The sequence below is a fragment of the Pinus tabuliformis genome, chromosome 8 (assembly GCF_031772625.1).
Source record: "Pinus tabuliformis cultivar Carrire ecotype Pingquan chromosome 8, CPIR1, whole genome shotgun sequence".
Lineage (NCBI taxonomy): Eukaryota > Viridiplantae > Streptophyta > Pinopsida > Pinales > Pinaceae > Pinus > Pinus tabuliformis.
The window spans coordinates 754,396,194-754,416,941 of NC_142294.1; the positions used below are offsets into that span (position 1 = coordinate 754,396,194).

Here is a 20,748-nt window from a genome sequence, read left to right on the forward strand (position 1 = left end):
ATTGAGCACGAAAATAGCTATGCGAAGGCAGTTGTGAGTGTGCGAAAATGGTTGTTTGGAAGAAATGTACTTCAAAAATAAAGCATGTGCGCAGAACTTTCACTTTGCATAAAACTTTGTGCAAAAATAATCAATTAATTAATGGTAGAGGCAATGACTATACTATATCACAACGATTGATCTTATATTTTTGTTGGCATTGCCCACTTAAAAAATAGATTGCGAAGAGTATGATTCGTTTGTCTTTCTATTTGGATTTTAAAACTTGGAAAAAGATAGGCTAATTTATTATGATAAAGCTAGAAATGTAGGTCCCTATCCGACCTTTTAACCCTTATAGTTGTGAGCTGTCACTAAAAACTTATTACACCCACTGGTTTTAAAGGTCGCCCTTGACCAAATAATCTCGACGAACAAAAAGAAAAGACAGCAAGAGGAGATCTACCTTGCTAAACACGGAGGGCTATTGTTAACCGGATTCGAAATGGTGACCGGCGTTACGTTGGCGGGGATGGCCCTGGGCTTGTCCACTCAGTTGCTCTCCAATGGAATGCGCAAGCTCCCTTTGATGAGGCGTCAGTATAATATTTATGAGCCTGGATTTTATTTCATTCCATTTGATTGTAGTTTCGCAGGATTGGGGTTTAGGGTTTACTGATAGGGTTAAGAAGTGCTCCTGCTTGTGCAGACCCTTGGGAGCATGTGATAGGCATGGGGCTGGGGGCTCTTTTCACGAACAAGCTCATTCAATGGGAAGAAAAGCTGCAGGAAGATCTCGACAAGAAGCTCGCACAGGCCAAAGCAGCCAATCGGCGAAGGTTTTCCGGTAGGCTCTCTGCCCCTTGTTTTTTCGCTCTCCCATCAGATCTCGTTTCAATAATGGGCTCAGGGCATTCGAGGGCAGAGAATATGCATCTCTTCTTGTTGTTAAGAGCGGATATCTTTCAGCAATTTGGAGACGCTGAACCTTTAAATTCTAGAGAAGATTGACTATTATTGCATCGAAATGTCGATAAGAAGACATTTTGTTTCAAAACACTAATAAATGCACACATTCTTTTAGAAGATTAATAGTGAGTCGCAGTAAACATGCGTGAGAAGTTTCACTCTGAGTACATTTGTTTGACTCATTATATTTTATCTCTAAACCCTCCGGGTAAATTTATACGGTCCCGCTATCTTCTGATGGACTAAGTATTCTGTCGAACCCCTTACTAAAAAAGCATGGGTCCAGGGATTCCTATTGTGCCAAATGCTCCAAGCTAATTTCATAGACAAAGCTTTGAACCTCTTTACATTCACATTTTCACACCAGGCTCTTAAACCTTCCTCAATTCTCTAACCGCTACATTTCCTTCCAAAGCTGTATAAAATATGAGCATGTCATAATAAGGTGGTGATTTGTTACTTCATTTTCCTCGCAGAGAGTGCATATCCCAGGACAATTTTTATTCCTTATTTGTGGAATTTCCCATGTAAGTGCTTTGTTATTGAGAAATAACCACATGAATATACAAGACATTGAAGGGATTTAAGCTTCCACACTTCCACCACCACATATTAGCCCTAAAATCACCCGTAGAGCTTAAAACCTTATGTCTTGCCTTGGGTTTATAATCACTTGTTGGATTCTTTGACCAGTCACCAGATCAAACTATCCTTTTCATCTTTAATCCTTATATGATTGCCTCGGAGTTTAGCAATGTATGCTTCTCAAATTACAACATCCTCCTAAATCATATCACCCTTGCATGCTTCCATTCTTGTCTCCAAATCAAAGTCATATCAGGCTTAGTGACTCACCCGAAATTAAAGAACCCTCTTTCCGTTAAGAACCGCGTCATATGTTCTAATATACTTTTGCTCAACCATTTGACACCATAGCCTTTTACCTTCTATGAGCCTCCATATACTTTCAGTGGCCAAAGCTCTAGAGAAGTGGATGATATTTTTTGATCCCCAACCCTCCATGCCCAATTAGAAAAGCTATTATTTTCCAATTTACTAGTGGGATCTTCCTCTTCTCTTTGCACATGGACCGTTTAAGCTTGAAACTAAATTAACTAATTCTTTTAATCACCACCTTTAGACCTTTTAATCCTTCTGTTTCTTCAACTTGTCCTGACGATGAACCACACTTGTTGGTTCGAAACGTGTCGACAAAGGTCTTTCTATATGTGATTTACGCCGAAGCTCTTCTTATAACCTTTAGACCTCCTTTTGGAAACCAAGATATTGACATCTAATACATAAGGATTATCTCTAATACAAATTTTACTAGGACAAGTCTACCTTCTCTTGTTAACAATAGTGGCACTAGACATTAACTGTCTTTTCCACCTTTGCAATCGGCTAGTTCGAGTCTTTTTTTAGGAAATCATTTTTTTTATAACAAAACCCAAATAATTCTTCTTTCTCTAACTTAATTTGATTAGATGGAAACATTAGAGAAGTAAATACTATCTTCTTCAAGAATTCCTGTAAAATTAATAAAGGATTTTCCAATGTTAATCTTCATACCTATGTAATGCCCCCCTATGGATTAATTACCCAAGGGAGGATGAAGTAGCCTATCCAACTCCATAGGCCATAGTCTTTGATAAAGGGGGAAACCCATTATCCAATGTTTTGGGGCAACATTGGGTAAATTTTGGGGTACCTGGGGCAAAAAGCCCAAATCTGGGGTTGCACATGAACCCCTCACATTAGATTAAGGAAGAGAAACCCCCATGAAGAATCTACTTTTAAAGGAGGGCTGGAATCAAATTGGATTAAATTGTCTTTGTTTTCTTGAGCCTGAGGCTTTGAGGGTTTTAAGACCCCTTCTTGATTAGTTTTTGTTAGCCTCACTCTCATGTGATGAAAACAATTATAAGTCCAAAACAATTAAATTAATTAAAATCAAGAAAGTTGGATTTAATCTTACCTTCTAGATTGAGTTTGTTCCTCATGGTTAGGAGTCAGTTTAGGCTTAGTTGGTTGAGAGATTCTCTCCAACTAGTTAGGCTTCTAGATTAGTGTTTGGTTGAGATATTTGCTCAACCATAGTGTCCAAGATAGACGTACTATCTTGAGACAAACATCCTCATGTATTTATTTGTACTATTATCATTATTTATACATTGCATTGCATTATGAGAGGAATACAGTAAGGCTGAGGCCTTTTCTGCCATCTCTGGTTTTTCTATGTCTCTGATATTTTATACATGTTTATTTGATCTCCTTCATGTGGTATCGGAGCCAACAAGGTTCAGATCAATTTATTTTCTTATTGCTTGAGGACTGGTTGAGATCCGCCATCATTGGGCAATTTCATGAGTAGTTGCGTGATTGGAAGAAGTGACCATCGTGGGTTTATCTCAGGACTGGCGAACAAATACTATAGATGCTGCGCTATATCAAGCTGACTCTCATGCGTAGTGGAGGCTGATTGAAGAGCGGTGCATAGAGGAGAGAGTTGCTACTGTAAGAATCACTTTTAGATGCGTTAAAGAGGCTCAACAACGTGAAGCAACATTAAAGACCAATGTTTTAACGTCAAAACTGTTCAGTGAATGAACTGTGTGTTGTGTGGAGTTGTGAAGTCTGCATAAAGTTGTGCCTGTGTGTTTGATAGAAGCTCAGTTGAAGGTGGAACTGTCAGGCCAGGCAATAACTCCAATAGGCAGTAAAATTGATTCCATTTATTTCATTAGGTATGCTATTGTTATATACAAAAGGGTGTGACTGCTCAGTTCATCTCCTGATGACTGTTCACATTCCTAATTTAACTATTTACATAAATTCACCCAATCGTGAGGATTAGGTGTCAACATTCCCCCCTTAATCTGAAGGGATGTTGGTGAGTCCAAGCATCGTTCTGAATCTTTCAAGCTTTTCTCTTCCAAGCGCTTTGGTGAAGATGTCTGCAATTTGCTCATTTGTGGAACAATGACGGAGATGGATTGTTTTGGCCTCAACATGATATCGGATCAGATGATATTTAGTATTGATGTGCTTTGTTTGATCATGGAACTTTGGGTTCTTGGCCAACTTTATTGCAGAGGTGTTGTCAATCATGAATGGAGTTGATTGTACTTGTTTTACCTGCAAATCTTCAAGAATTTTCCTGAGCCACACAATTTCTTTTGTTGCTTCAGCTGCTGCCACGTATTCTGCTTCTGTTGTGGAATCTGCTGGAATTGATTGTTTGCGTGATCTCCAGGAGACAGCTCCTGATCCAAGACTCATAGCATATCCTGAAGTAGATACCCCAGTTTCTTTGTCTCCATCGAAGTCTGAATCAGAGTATCCGATCAAACTGAAGTCATCCACCTGTGTGTACTTGATTCCAAAGTCTTGAGTTCCCTTCAAGTACTTTAGAACTCTTTTTGCAGCAGACCAATGTCCATCACAAGGCTTTGGCATAAACCTGGAGAGGATTCCAACAGCAAATGAAATGTCTGGTCTGGTAGTAGTAAGGTAGTTGAGACTTCCTACAAGCTGTCTATACTTTGTTGCATCCTCAAATTCCTTTCCTTCAATAGATGTGAGCTTTAAGTTTTGTTCCATTGGAGTAGTAAGAGGATTGCACTTTGTCATTCCAAATCTGTTTAACAAATCTCCAATGTATTTCTTTTGAGAAAGAAATATGGACTTTGGATGTTGGGTTACTTCAATGCCAAGATAGTAATGAACATAGCCTAAATCAGTCATTTCAAAACTTTTCCCCAATTCCTTCTTTATGGATGCAATGTAGTTTTCATCGTTCCCTGTCATTAAAAGATCATCTACATAAACCACAAGATATACAACTGTTTTGCCAACTTTCTTGACAAATAAAGTTGCATCATCAAGATCAAAATGATTGAAGTTGAGTTTTAGAAGATGCTCAGTTAGTTTTTCATACTAGGCTCGCGGTGCTTGTTTGAGGCCATACAAGGACTTCATAAGTTTTCATACTTTATGTTCATGTCCTTTCACAGCAAATCCTTCAGGCTGGGACATAAAAACATTCTCTTTTAGATCTCCATTCAAGAAAGCAGTTTTTACATCCATTTGATGGACTTTCCAACTGTTCTGAGCTGCTAGTGCAAAGAGTGTCCGGATGGTGGCCCATTTTGCTGTGGGGGCAAAAGTCTCCTCATAATCGACCCCTTCTTTCTGTGTAAAACCTTTTGCCACAAGCCTAGCTTTGTGTTTGTCAAGTGAGCCATCAGCTTTGTACTTGTTCTTGTAGACCCACTTGCAGCCAATTGGTTTGGTTCCAAATGGAGGATCAACCAGCTTCCAAGTGCCGTTCTTTATGAGGGCATCATACTCCTTTTGCATCGCTTCTTTCCATTCATCATGAGAAGCAGCTTCTTTAAAGGAAGTTGGTTCAAAATCTGTAGACAAGTTCAATTCACAATCATAAGAAACATCCATGTCAACAGGTGAATTAGAGTCATCTACATCACCTCCATTTTGCCGGTTTGAATTTCTGGTTCCTGTTTTTCCAATTTTATCAGGATGAACACTTTCAAGTGTCTTCGTCAGCCACTTTGGGGGACCTTTCTGAGATGGTCCAGGCTGCTCTGTTGATTGAGTTGGGACTGAATCAAGATTGAGTCTCCCAATTCTATCAATTACATCACTTAAAGCATCATCCGTTGTTGGAGTTTCATGCGGGGGAGAGTGTTCTTCAGAAGAAGATTCCACATGTTGATCTAGTATAGGAATCCCCCCTTCAAGATGTGGAATCTGATTATCAAATTCTTGAAATGATTTTGTTTTTGCGAATCTATCCAAGCGATTAAGTTGCCGCTCAACAACATTGTCAGATTTGGATGATTCAAGAAAAATTACTCTCTAGATACAACAAGCTTTTTTTTACTTCATCATAGAGGCGGTATGTTTTGGAGGTGTTTGAATACCCCAGGAAGATACACTTACGAATTCTAGCACCAAGTTTGTTTCTATGTACCTTTGGTATCAAAGCATAATAGGTGGAACCAAAGACCCTGAGATGTTTTACCGAAGGAACATATCCATACCACAATTCATAAGGAGTCTTGTTTCTTATAACATTAGATGGACATCTATTCTTTATAGCATCAGCCCAAAACATTATCTTTACATTTTTGAAGAAAAGCATGGATTGTACCATATTCAAGATTGTTCTATTCATTCTTTCAGCTACACCATTCTGTTGGGATTATAAGGCACAGTTGTTTGATGTTTGATCCCATGTTGGCGAAGATAGTTTTCAAATTCATTTGATGTATATTCTTTTCCATTATCAGTGCGAATAGACCCAATATGAGATTGTGCATCATTTTCAATCCATTTATGAAAATTCTTGAATGTTTGAAAAACATCAGATTTGTTCTTCAATAAATAAACCCAACACATTCTGGTGTAGTCATCAATAAATGTCATGATATATTTATTTCCATTTGCAGAAGGAACATGCATTGGACCACATAAATCTGAATGAATGAGTTCAAGCTTCCTATGTGCTCTTGAATGTGAATTATGAAAAGACTGTTTGCTATGATTTCCTAGAATGCAAGCATCACATTGCTTATGTTTCCTAGGAATTGTAGGCAAACCAGCAATACCATTTTTCTTCAATAAGCGGAGACCGTCATAGTTTAAATGTCCAAATCTAGCATGCCATAATAAACTTGATGGAAGTGTACCTTCTTCATGATGAGAAATATATGAGAAATGTTGTGCATGAGCAGAGGTTCCTTGCAGTTTGAGAAGCCTTTCTTCTTCTATTCCCCTCATGACAAGTGAGTGGCCAGATGCTTTTCTTACCTCAAGCTTGCCATCAAACATATGAATGGAGTGACCTTGCTGGCGGATGTGGACCAAGGACAACAAGTTTCTCTTGAGCTGTGGGAGATATAGAACATGATCCAGAAGAAAGTCTGGAAGACCAGGCAGTTTAAGCCTGATTGTGCCAAGCCCTGATGGCTTGATTTTTGATTGATATGCAAAGTATATTGCTCCATCAACATTGTCAGTGAAATCTTCAAAAAAATCTTTTCTATGAGTCATGTGACAAGTTGCTCCTGAATCAAGCAACCAATCATTTTTCCATGAATCAAGTGAAGCATTAAACAAATCTTCATTTACTCCAATGTTACATTGTGCCTCAACATAGTGAGCAGATTCAGGTGCTTTACCTTTGTCTGTATCATCAGTTTTACCTTTCTGTTGGTTTCTTTTCTCCTCAATTTTGTCCCATGGTAGCTTGCATGTAGAGGCATCATGTGATCCATTTCTTTTGCAGCGAATACAGTGTAAATCTGCCTTTTCTCCTTGAGAATGTCTGCCCCCCCTGCCTCTGAAATATCTTCCTCTTCCTCTTCGTCCACCTCTTCCTCTTGTAGAATCTTGAGCAAGATGCTTTTCTTTATGAGCAAGGCACGCAGTCTCTTCAGAAGATTCAGGGGCTGTCTTCTTTCCGAAAGCTTTCTCTCTTTCAGCAAACTTTTTCACAAGAGAGTCAAAGGTTATATCTTTAAGATTTCCATTTGCTTGCAATGACTCAAGATAATTGGAGTAAGTAGGATAAAGTGCCTTGAGAAAAGCAATAAGAAGAATATCCAATTCAACCTTAGTGGATTTGATATCATGCATTATAGACTTTACTTCAGATGCAAGAGCAAGAGGATCATTATTTTGCAGTTCAAGAGTGAAGAGTTTAATCATGAGTTGAACGACTTCAAGTGCAGAATGTGAGTCATAGAGTTCTTTCAGCTTTTGTAAAGCTTCAAAGGCAGTTGAATATGACGAAATATGGCGACTCACCTCTTCATTTACAGATGCTGCGATTAATGCATAAGCCTTGTTGTTCTTGTTTTCCCAAATGACGAGCTCTTTGTTTGAGGTAGGTTGTATTGGGTCATTGTCTCCTTCTCCGACACACACTCCTTTCCATAACTCATTGAAAATGAGGGTGTGTTTTATCATCCGGGACCATTCAGGATAGTTCTCCTTGCCAGTGAGAACTATTCCCACCATAGATATGATTGAATGCATTGTAAAATCCAAGAGCTGTAAAAATACTTCTGCTGCTAAAAGAAAATTGATTCTGATATCAAAATGTATTCTGGCCTCAACTATGTTAGTCACTTTTGAAAACAGCTTTATAAAAAACAACACTATGGTAGCCTAACAGCGTGGTATATATATATATCCCAGCAACCACAACAAACACTATATACAAAGTGTATTAAAACCATCCAAACACTATTCATATAATGTGAATAGAATTCCGCTGCGCTAAAGATCTTCACCAAACATTATATACAAAGTGCATTAAGACCATCCAAACGCTATTCATATAATGTGAATAGAATTCCGCTTCAGGTAGCGTTCACCGTGTCTCAAAATTAGTGTAGTGTTCAACTTTGAAGCTTCCTATGGATTTGAGCAAATTTTGCAACGCGAACAAATCTTTAAGCAAAAATCCAAGCTTTCTGCAACCCTTAATTCACTCTGGAGAAATTGAATGGGCAGAGAGCACGCACACGGATCAAACCCTTGACCAGTTATTTGTGTTTCCGTTGATAGGCATCTTCGTTTCGTGCTCCGATACAACGTTCAATCCTCCAAAACGTTCAACACACAGCCACGACCTTCAATTTAATCGTGGAGTAATGCATCCCATTCAAACAATTTTTAATATTACTCTATTATTCAGACCTCGAGCAACGACAAAAGGAAAAGAATAAATTCGAAATGTGTGCAGAACCTCACAAGATCTTTGGAATAGAACGAGGTCTCGGTTCGCCAGAGAAGTGTCCACGCTCACCGCACCAGCTCAAGAAAGGGTCCACAACAGCCGCAGTCACGAGCAAATATTCGATTGGCTTCAACGCATACACCAAACCACACCATTCACATGCTCCATTCATCACATTGCCTTAAAAAAATTCAATCCAGAGTTTCATCGATGAACAACAATGTTAATACGAAGGCATTTAATATAACTTCACGGTGCATGCATTCCGCAGACAGAGACAACATTAACCATCCCACTTCTGTCCCTCTACGAATACAGGAGCGTGAATTATGTGTGTTGACGGTGCGCCAGATTCAGAAGACAAAGAAAGGGCTCGTAGACCACAACTCCCTGGCAAAGCCCCTGTCCATGGCAGAAACGGTCACCAGGGTCCGTAAGAGCTGGACATACTTCCGCGTGAAAGTGAGGTGGGAGTCCCTGGTTCTGTTTGATAGAACCTACAGCAAGCGGGAGATGCTGGGGATCCGCACAGACAAGACATAATAATCAGGTGAATGCTGTTTCTGTCAGGTTTGCAGTTCATGCAATGGAGGCGCAGGTGCAATAACGCCCTTTTTGAAACGTTTATGAACAGTCAGAGAACTGAACAGTCAGACAGGACAAAGGACAGAGGCGTTGAGGCAATGAAACACAACGCAGAGGACAGGCGTTGAGGACAGAGCTCAGGTCAGAACGACAGAGGACAGTGCTCAGACCAGCGTACAACCCACAGTAGCAAAAATGAAGGGAGTTACAACTATTTTGAGAACTGGCTCTGATACCATGTCAGGCCAGGCAGTAACTCCAATAGGCAGTAAAACTGATTCCATTTATTTCATTAGGTATGCTATTGTTATATACAAAAGGGTGTGACTGCTCAGTTCATCTTCTGATGACTGTTCACATTCCTAATTTAACTATTTACATAAATTCACCCAATGTGTCAACAGGAACCGTGTGGCATATTTGCACTTCTTCCTGAGTGGTGTTTATAAATTTGTGTTGTTGGTTGTGGAACATGCCAGAAGTGAGCCTGCTTGCAACTAGCGTGAAACCAGTGTGGTAAAGTTACGATCCAGTTTTGAAAGCACTTCGTATTGGAGGGCCCGAGTTATCGGTGGAGTTCATTTCTGTTGCAATCTCATTTTTGGTAGTTTGTACACATATGGCTGGAGTAAGTATGGACAACTGGGTCATCATGATAATGAAGATCATCTTGGTCCATTTCATGTCGAGGGCCTAAGGAATGCTCACATAACTCAGATGTCCGACGGCTGGTGACATACAATGGATTTAGATGTAGATGGGCAAACGATTGGGCATGTAATAAAAATATGCCTTTACTCATAGAGGAAAATTCAAACTTCTAAAACAATAGTTCTATCACCATCAGAGAGATATGCAGTTGTCCTAGATGAAACTAATGCTTTAAATCGGTGTGTGGAGCTCTAGAGTCGATTAGATCGGTTGTTCCTGTGAGTCGAAGAGCAAATTGTGGAAGTGATATGCGTAAGTATGGACAACTGGGTCATCGTGATAATGAAGATCATCTTGGTCCATTTCATGTCGAGGGCCTAAGGAATGCTCACATAACTCAGATGTCTGATGGCTGGTGACATACAATGGATTTAGATGTAGATGGGCAAACGGTTGGGCATGTAATAAGAAATATGCCTTTACTCATAGAGGAAAATTCAAACTTCTAAAACAATAGTTCTATCACCATCAGAGAGATACGCAGTTGTCCCAGATGAAACTAATGCTTTAAATCTGTGTGTGGAACTCTAGAGTCGATTAGATCGGTTGTTCTTGTGAGTTGAAGAGCAAATTGTGGAAGTGACATGCGTAATAAGGAATTTTTTTGATTTTCCTGGAAAAGGGAATACCGAGTGAGGATATGCGCATAAATTCCAAGTTAGTCTTGCAGTTCCAAATGAGTTAATTATTCGCAATGATCCACTGGTGACTATTCCAGTTTAACAAAACCGATAGAATCTTGAAATAATTTGATACCTCTTGGAAGGATTGCAGGGACATAGTTGAGAGAAATTGTGTTTTTAGTGCAATAAGCTAGAGAATAGAACCACAGAAAGCTCAAGGGTTGGAGCACTTGAAACAAAAGTTGCTATCGTTTTTATCTACAATCAGACTGGACCAGGATTCAGCAAGTGATCTATGTATGATTTCCCTAGCCTCGGCCTTAACTATACACTTCCTCAAAAGAGAAATAGAGGTAATTATTTCCTTCAAACTAAAGCGGTTAAGATTATTGTTGAAGTGATTTCATGATATTTTTTTGGGAGTCTAAAAAATATTGAAAGGAAAATTTTATTATTGGAGAGAGGAGTTTTTTGAGATGAGAAATGTTGGTAATTTTTTTTTGTAATTTTTTATTTTTATTTTGGAGAGATAAGGTGTGATTTTCTGGAGTGATAAGGTGAAATTATTTTGTATTTGGAGTGATAAGTGTTTTGTATTTGGAGCGATAAGTGAATTTGTTTGAGAGAAAGTCATTTTTGTAATCCAAAGTAATATTTTACTTTGAGAGAGATTGAGTTAGTGAACATCCAGTCTTTTGAAGACAATTTACCTCCAAGGAGTTCTCAAACTTTGTGCTTGAGAAGTTTCAATGAAGATGTTGTAAAGATGAAAGGTTGATGTACTCAAATACTTAATAAAGACATAATTTTTGTGGTTTTGAAGTGTCCTAGATCCGCCCGAAATAGAATAAGGGGATCTTAGGAACACCTTGTGTAGTGCATGATTCTTGATGTTGCTTATTTTTTGTAGTTTGGACACTACAATTATCTTATATAACACACACAAGGAGTCTAAAGCAAGTGAATGAAACAAGCACATTAATCAAAGCACCTGAAATTAAGAAGTTGCAACGAGCATTCAATCAAGCACAAACAATCACATGCATTTGCGCAACTACAACACATAATCAAAGTTGGAAACATCAACATTCTACATCAACAAGCAAATTCACGCAAGGAAATCAAGTTAATGCAACTACAAACTCATGCATTTCAAAAGACTACATCAACATTCAATGACAATTGGTCATTGTGTAACTTGCAAAATCATAATTTGTAAGTTAACTTGTAAACAAATTCAAATAAAATTGAGTTGAATTGTAAGGGTGCATTCTCGGTCGAAACCGACACCCAAATTGTGAATTTATAGGAGGTAAAGTGAGTGAATTCTCCTCAACTAAGTCAATTAAGTGAGTCAATTCTCTTCAAGTGAGTCAATATCATTTGAACTTGTCATTGTAAACATTGGGTGCATTTTCGGTGGTATCCGACACCCTCATCCTAGTACAAAATTCAAGCGAGCGTGAGTTCAACCATTCCATTGATAAACTAAATCAGGCACACAAGTTCAAGAATTCAAGCGAGCGAGATCTTCAAATCCCGCAAGTGTTACAAGCAAGCATCAAGAAAAATCAAGCAAGCAAGCGAGCCAGTACAAGTGAGTGTGTCAAAAGTCATAATGGGTAAAGGAGGAAAACGTCTTCAAAGTGCAGAACTGGAGATTAAAGATTTGCAAGATTGCAATCATGAGTTACAGAACAAAATTGAAATACTGGAATGGAAGTTGAAGCAAAATCAAACCTTAATCAATCAAATGACCAGTACATTAGAAGCAGCGAAAGACTTTCAAATTGAGCTCGAAGTGAAAGAAAAACTAATTCATGCACTTCAAATTAAGTTAAGTGAAAAGCAAGATTTACTATATGCACAATGTGCAGAGAAGACAGATGCAAGTTGTGACACAGAAGACCTCATCACAACAACAAATGAAAGTTGTGATACAAGCGATATTATTCAGCATATTGATGAAGGTTGCAACATAGATGATCTAATCAAGCAAGTTGATATAAGTTGCGACACAGATGAACTAATCAAATAGGTTGATCTAAGTTGTGACACAAGTGATCTCATCCAACTAGTTGTACTACTTAATGGTGCAACAAGTAGTACTAAAGACCAAATTGATCAGTTTGATACAGCATGTCAAACCAATGAATCGTTAATGATTGATGCGCAATGTGATACAACAGATTTAATAAATCAAGGATAGAAGTTAGCAGCAACAACAAGTATGAAGAACAACAACAGGATAGTCTTTCCAAGAAGATGATCAGACCTTGGGAAGAAATCTCCTTCAACAAAGATTGACATGGCCTAGGATACAACAAAGAAAACACTTTGTTTGTTCCAGATTTCTCAAAGCCAGTTCAGTTTGTAAGTGTTGGTTTTCTAAATAGTGATCAGAATATGGTTAAGTGTAAACATTGTAAGCGAAATGGCCATATGGAAACCAAATGCTTTGACCTCCATCCTTGTCACCATTGTGGCAAGAAAAATCATTCATCCGAAAGACGCTGCAAGCGAAATCAACCACCCAAAGTGAAGATCAATTATGCATGGATTGATCCTTGGAAGTGGTCATCTATAGTCAAACAATTGTCTATGTGTTACCGAAGGATTCAGTCTCACATAAAGACCAATTCTACAGTAAAATGAAGATGGTGAAACTCTCCTACACCTGAAGGGGGGGAGTTTAGAATTCATAAATCAAATGCAGATGATTGTCTCTCCTTTTAGCTAATAAAAGGGGGAATTAAGGGTGGTTTTCAGATTGAAAGTCTCGACAACATCATCAAAAGCAGCCAGTGGGCATCTTCAAATCAGCCAGTGGGCATCATCAACAAATCAGCCAGTGGGCATCGTCAAATTAGCCAGTGGGCGTTCATCAACATCAAAGCAGCCAGTGGGCGGTCAACATCAAAGTAGCCAGTGGGCGTTCTCAATATTTTGTCAGTGGACAAAGGATGCTGATTGCAAGCAAAGGACAGATGGATCCTTTTGCAGCTTGGCACGTGATGGAGTTGTCAAGCAAAATTTTAGAGATGACTCAGACTTGCAGCTGACTCATGTTCTCTTCTGATTGGAGTTTTTTCAGCATCCAGCTTTGGCGGTTTTTCAGGCAGCGTTTTTGAGGATCAACAGTTTCAGCATGAGAACTTGGAAGATGGTTCCTGGTTCTTATTTTGGACTTATCATTGAGGGGGGGAATGTTAGCCTCACTCTCATGTGATGAAAACAATTATAAGTCCAAAACAATTAAATTAATTAAAATCAAGAAAGTTGGATTTAATCCTACCTTTCTAGATTGAGTTTGTTCCTCATGGTTAGGAGTCAGTTTAGGCTTAGTTGGTTGAGAGATTCTCTCCAACTAGTTAGGCTCCTAGATTAGTGTTTGGTTGAGATATTTGCTCAACCATAGTGTCCAAGATAGACGTACTATCTTGAGACAAACTTCCTCATGTATTTATTTGTACTATTATCATTATTTGTACATTGCATTGCATTATGAGAGGAATACAGTAAGGCTGGGGCCTTTTCCGCCATCTCTGGTTTTTCTATGTCTCTGATATTTTTATATATGTTTATTTGATCTCCTTCAGTTTCAATGGAGGTAATCCCACCCTAGCTAAACCATTGTCTAGTTTCGATGGAGGTGATCTTAGCTAGTCACTTCTTTCTTTGTTTTGGCACAACATGTTCTCTTAGGAGGTGCTCGAATTTGTTTTGGATTGCAAGGAAAAAGGATTTGAAGCAACTCTGGTTTGGGTGGCCATAAGGATGTGGTCTCTTTATGATAATTCATTGATCAAAGAGCAACAAAGGCCAACTCTTCTCTTGTGGCTACCGAAGACTCTTCTACACGCAGTGAGGGATATCTTTGTGGAATTTGATGGTTGCTGAAGTGTTGGTCAAGGTAGCGAGTTCCTTTTGATGCAAGCAAGGACCTAACATAACCTAGAAGCCTACTCGCCGGTGGTTCTGAGGTTAGTTATGAGTAGCGAGGACCCTCTAAGATTTCTCTGATCAAAATGAGGTTGTGTAAGCATCTAATACAGGCAACGACTCATTCACTGTGACCACATTTGATTTGAGATACTGCAGGAGAAGGTTACATGAATGGTGTTCGTGGATTGAAGCAAGTGTAGCAGTGACCTCTGTGCTAAGAGCAGTAGTTTGTTAAGGCCTCATTAAGAACTCCTAGCAACAAATTACAAGAGATCTTTACGTCTGAGCAAGGGCATACCCCTGCAATACCCTAATAAGTACTCACAACAATAAAAAGGGAACATTTGTCACAACAAGGCAGTCTAGTCTAATAGAACCAACACAAGAGGTTGCTCCATCACATGTGGAAACTCAGAGAAAGGGTAATTGAACAAATATGCAGTAGTTAGACATTTAGTCCAGTAGCCACAAAATTGAGCTAGTTTTAGTGATAATATTTGTTTACTGAATTTTGAAATAGCACTCATAATTATACTGGTGGTTTTTAGTGGAATCAATTTATTGTTCTTTGGGCAGTCAACCCTAAATTGCTATGGTTTTGCTGAAGAATCATATTACTGTTGGAATTCTTTTATACTATTCAGTGATACCTATTGTTTGCAGAATTTGTGAATGTGCACTTCTGTTGTATAATCCTTTTGATTTACTGAACACCCTAGTTAAAATAGAACCCTAAGGGCTAAAAATCTTCTTGGGATATTCCAGTGGTATCAGAGCTAGCTTTCTTGCTAGCTTGGAGAGTTATGAAAAAATGTGGCAGCAAGCATTAATTCCCCCCTTAGAGAGCACTGAGTTTTTGCAAAAGTGTGAATATCGTGCCAAGGACAACATAGAAAAGGGAGAACATATTGAAGCATGGATTAAGGCACACCTACTTGGTTGGTCATGTGTGTATCCTCCTAAGAGGAATGAAAAACCTCAATCTCTAGAATCTATGGGCAACTCAAAGACTTCACCTTACAGTTTTGATTGGCTATATCATCCAAAAAGGGATACAAGAGATTAATCTCTTAAATCTGCTGGTTCTAGTGGCAGTGTATCAATGCCAATTTTTGGGTAGAGCACCTTTGGGCAAACTACTCAACATAATACAATGGTCACTACACCATTTGGCAACTTTCAGGGCATGCCTCCAATGTCTATTGGTTATAGAGGGTAATCTTATCCCTTTGTTCAAAACAAAATATCTAGTGTTCTCTTTAATGAAAAACCTGTTCAAGTAAGGACAACATCTCTGTTAACTCCAAGGGCACAGGCACTTATGAGTCATGAGATCATCACCCAGAGCACTTGATCAACTAGCAGGGTCAATTAATGCCCCATATAAAACTCTTAAGGTTAGGGATAATGTTCATTTACTTAAGCACAATGATAATCGTCCAACATGGGGCTGGATACTAAAGGAGATGTGGATTATGAGACCAAGTGTGCAAGGATAAAGGAAATTGAGACACAACGTGCAAAGCAACTACAAAAAGAAGAAGAAGAGAGAACAAAAGAGAAGAAGGCAAAAGCTCTTGCAAAATTGAAAGAGTTGAACAAAAGGATTGCAACATCTCAGGATGAGGAAAATCCTAATGGTGAAACTATATCTAGTGGGTCAGTAGTTTCTGAAGCTATGCAACAAGAGCATGTCATTATCATTCAAAATAAAAATTTAAAATTATTTCATATTGTTCTTGACAAGACAGAAAATATTCCTAGTGATAGTTGTGCTGAGGGTAACTGTATTAGTAATGAAGATGAAATAAGTGATCCAATTCTTAGGGAGCACAATAGTCTTCTCAAAGGAGACATCCTTTCTTATAGCAATGCCATTCACGTTTAATATGTGGTTGCAATTGAAGGGAACTTTGAAAAAAAACGATGCTTGTGATAATCCAATCAATGTTGCAAATATGACAAAGGAAAACAAGGAAGTTTTTGAAAGACCAACAATGTGAGCAAAGAAGTGTTAAATTTTGCAGATTTAAAAATTTAATTTCTGAGATCATAAACCATAAAAGACTGTCAATGAACACCAAGACATAGGATTTGGTCCAAGATCAGGGAAAAACCCCACTATGGGGGAAAACCCTTTTAAAATGCTCTTCTATTAGATCGTCTTCAAATGTTCAACAACATTACCCCTTTTCATATTAGAACAAATCTTCTAAAGTGCGAGATCTGATCATAAATGCAAAAATTGATACAAGGGAGATCTGCCACCAATGATAATACAAGATAGAGATCTTTCCAATAATATGAAATTTGCCAAACAATAATGCAAGAAAGAAATCTCTAGAAATGCGAGATAGAAATCTCTACTAGATTTGTGATGATAAGAGATCTACCACTCATAATCAGAGATCTGCAAATGATGATAAGAGATCTGCTAATATGCAATAGATCTGCTAACTATAAGAGATCAATCAAGATAACTTCCACAAGTTTTAAGGTCTTCTTCACAATGTCTTCTAGCTAGATTTGAAACAGGAGGTTGATCCTCTCACCATACCATAGAGACAAATCTCATATTTTCTTTCCTTCTGAGGCCAAAACTTAGATAAAATACAACTCTGTTAAGGCATAAGCTTGGACCAAATCACAATTCAAAAATGGATCAGATCTAAATCAGTGCAGGCATCCTGAGGTGGCTTGGATCTAGATCTGTGTGAGGCAGATCTGAAATGTATCAGATGTGGATCGGTGGAAGCAGATCTGAAGTAAATCTTGGCCTAGTTACAGGCTTGGAGCAGTTATAATCTCAGATGAATCAATGAGCTCAAATCACAGAATAATGAACAACCAAATCACAGCCTTCAATAAAAAATATGAGAAAAATTTCTTCACTTGATCTGACCCTTAAACATCTCTTTGAATACCTTCGCGTAGGAGAGCAAATGAGCAATGTATGCATGATCGAATTACATATCAAGGAAAGTAGATTAACCTCTTTATATAACCATCATGTGATCTGAATGAGAGTTTTTCAAGGCAAGCCAACTAGCCATCATGTAAGTTTCTAGGCAAGTCGAATTGACCATCTAGAAGAGCCAGCCTAGCACTTGTGGAGCCACTTGAAAATAATTTGCTTCAAGGGTGAAAGGGGTTAACTCTTAGAAAGGAAATTTCTCCCTTAGTTGCACAAAATTCAACACTCCCTCTCAACTAGGGAGGAATTTCCATCAAAAGTGTCAAAACTGCTGTACTTGTCAAATCATCATGGCTCATGTTGAACATTCTTGAATCTAAAGAAGAATACTCATGGCAGGGGAGGCTCAACTACCACCTTGAATCCAAGCTCAACCAAATAAAGGCTAAGAAACCATTACTGGAGAGTCTCAAGCTCCAATCCAGCCTAAATATCATCGAGGAGCCAGATGCTTCCACCTGGCATCAGGGAGCCACATGCTACAACATGGAATAAATATCATCGGGGAGACTCATGCTACCACTCGGAATGAATATTGTTCAGTCATGAAGACTAAGAAACCGCTGCTCAACCAATGAGTCTAAGAATCCATAATAGCTCAGCACATAGGCTAAGAATCCATAATAGCTCAGCTCAAGGCTAAGAATCCATAATAGCTCAGCTCAAGGCTAAGAATCCATGCTGTTCAAGAACACCAACATCTTCGAACTTGAGTGAGATACAACTTACCATGATTGGTAAGGATCACCATCCGATCTCAAGTAGCCAACACCCATTGGCCAGATGGGTGGGAAAACAAGATGCATGATTGGGGCATACTCCTAGTTGGAGGTCCCTCATCCCTAGGATCTCACTAGCTCAAGTCCTCGTCCCTGGGAGCTCAACCAAGGGGGAAGAGCACACATCTCAGTATTCTTGAATAACTAGGTCCCAGACCCAGAAGGGGAATATTTCTTAATTCAAGCATATCTCTGAAGACTAGAAATTTCTTCTTCGCCAGTGCTTTAGGAAGTATATCAACAATCTACTCATCAATCTGAATATGGTGGAGTCTCACCGCTCATTTCAGTTTGATTTCAATGTGCCTGGATCTGTCATGAAATACGAGATTCTCAGACAATCGGATCCCACTTATATTATCACAAAATATCATTGTAGTATCCAAGACTTGCTCAAATAACTCTCCAAAGAGTTTTCTTAACCAAACAACTTCACAAGTAGCTAAGCTAGCAGCAACAGAACTGAGAGCAACTGATTTTTGTTTCCTGCTCATCCAAGAGATTATGGCGAATCCCAAACTGAAACATCATCTTGAAGTGCTTTCTCTATCAATAATGTTGCCTTCCTAGTTAGCATCCGTATAACTATGTAGCTTTATATTGCCAGCAGTATATCGAAGACCAAAGTTAATTGTCCCATGTAGATATCTAAGCACGTGTTTAGCAGCAACCCAGTGATTATGTAAAGGCTTGGTCATGAATTGACTCAAGGTTTTTACAACGTAACAAATATCAGGTTGAGTGTTTACTAGGAACATTAATGCTCTAATCAAATGGCGATACTCAAATGGATAAGATAAATTAGGTCCAACTTCATCACCACAAAGTTTCTTGAAGTTCATCTCCATGGGAGTGCTCATGGATTTGCACTCTACTATTTCAAACCTTTCCAATAGCTTTACAACATACTTCCCTTGGGAGAGAATAATTTCGCCAGGTCTCTGCCAGACTTCCAGGCACAAAAAGAAGTTTATCATCCCAAGGTCTTTCATTTCAAATTCAAATGCAAGCTCCCTCTTACACGGAATCATCAGAGGTTCATTACTTGTCAAAAACAAATCGTCAACATATAATACCAAAATCAAAGGCATACCTTATATAGCTTTGAAGTAGAGGTTTGGATCAACACTGCTCCTCGTGAATCCCAACTTCACTAAGTAGCTGTGAATGCGAGAATACCAAGCCCAGCAGGCTTGTTTTAAGCCATAGAGTGCTTTCTTCAATCTGCATACATGGGTTCTTCTGTCATGTGCCTCAAAGCCTTGAGGTTGTTCAACATATACTTCCTCCTGAAGAGCACCATGGAGAAAAGCTGTCTTGACATCCATTTGATGGAGAGTCCACCCTTGACTAGCAGCTAAAGCAATAATAGAGCGAATAGTGGTATAACGAGCAACATGAACAAAGATGTCTTCATAATCAATTCCCTCTTTCCGAGAGAATCCTCGAGCCACGAATTTTGCTTTATATTTTTCAATAGTGTCATCCATGCCATGTTTTATTTTGAACAGCCACTTTGAAGTCACAACTGGTTTTCCCTGAGGTCTAGGAACATCCTCCCATACATTCTTTTGCATAATGGATTCATATTCTTCTGTCATGGCATCTTTCCATACTTGATGCTTTACTGCTTCTTCAAATGATTGAGGTTCACTCTGTATGATAGAACTCATAGCAACAACATAGTTTTGATATTGACTGGGCTTCTTGCTTTCTCTAAAAGTGCCCCTGGGAGCAGTATGTTTTTCAGCATCCTGTAGAGTATCACGAAGCCATAGAGGCCTTTTCCTATATGGAGGAGGATCTAATGGATCCATAGGCTCAACAGGTTCATCTAGGTCCTCATGATCAGGTTCATGAGTAGAGGGATCCACATCATCATTTGTTTCTTTAGAAGAGATAGAAGGAGGACTAATTCTTACTTTTTCAAGAGCTGCATCTTCATCAAATGTTACATCTCTGCTGAAGTCTATTGTTCTTTGACTAGGTATATAAATTCTAAATGCTTTAGAATCTTCACAATAGCCCACAAACATACCTTTCTTACCTGAAGCCTCAAGCTTGTTCCTCTTTTCTTTTGGTACATGAAAATAAACAGGACAACCAAAGATCCTTAAATGACTGACATCAGGTTTCTTGCCTGTGAATACTTCTTCAGGAGTCTTGTCATATAATGCTCGATGAGGAGTCCTGTTTTGTACATATACGACAGTGTTGGCAGCTTCTCCCCATAGGAACTTTGGCACATTCTGATCATGTAGCATGGCACAAGCAACCTCCATGATAGTTCTATTCTTTCTTTCTGCCACACCATTCTGTTCAGGATTATATGGTACAATGGTCTCTTTCTTGATACCGGCTTCTCTGCAAAAGTCAATGAATTCGTTTGAAATGAATCCTCCTCCACTATCT

At 38.8% G+C, this 20,748-nt stretch overlaps 1 protein-coding gene across 1 annotated transcript in view; it reads left to right on the top strand.

Moving 5' to 3' along the window:
- The first annotated feature begins 361 nt into the window (after nt 1-361).
- LOC149237778 (excitatory amino acid transporter) overlaps nt 362-20,748 on the top strand; it is an 86,414-nt gene continuing 66,027 nt past the window's right edge. Inside the window, exons 1-2 of the mRNA XM_089372795.1 lie at nt 362-575; nt 689-826. Of these exons, the coding sequence (XP_089228921.1) occupies nt 485-575; nt 689-826 (229 nt within the window). The 5' untranslated portion in view covers nt 362-484. The remainder of the gene's footprint in view (nt 576-688; nt 827-20,748) is intronic.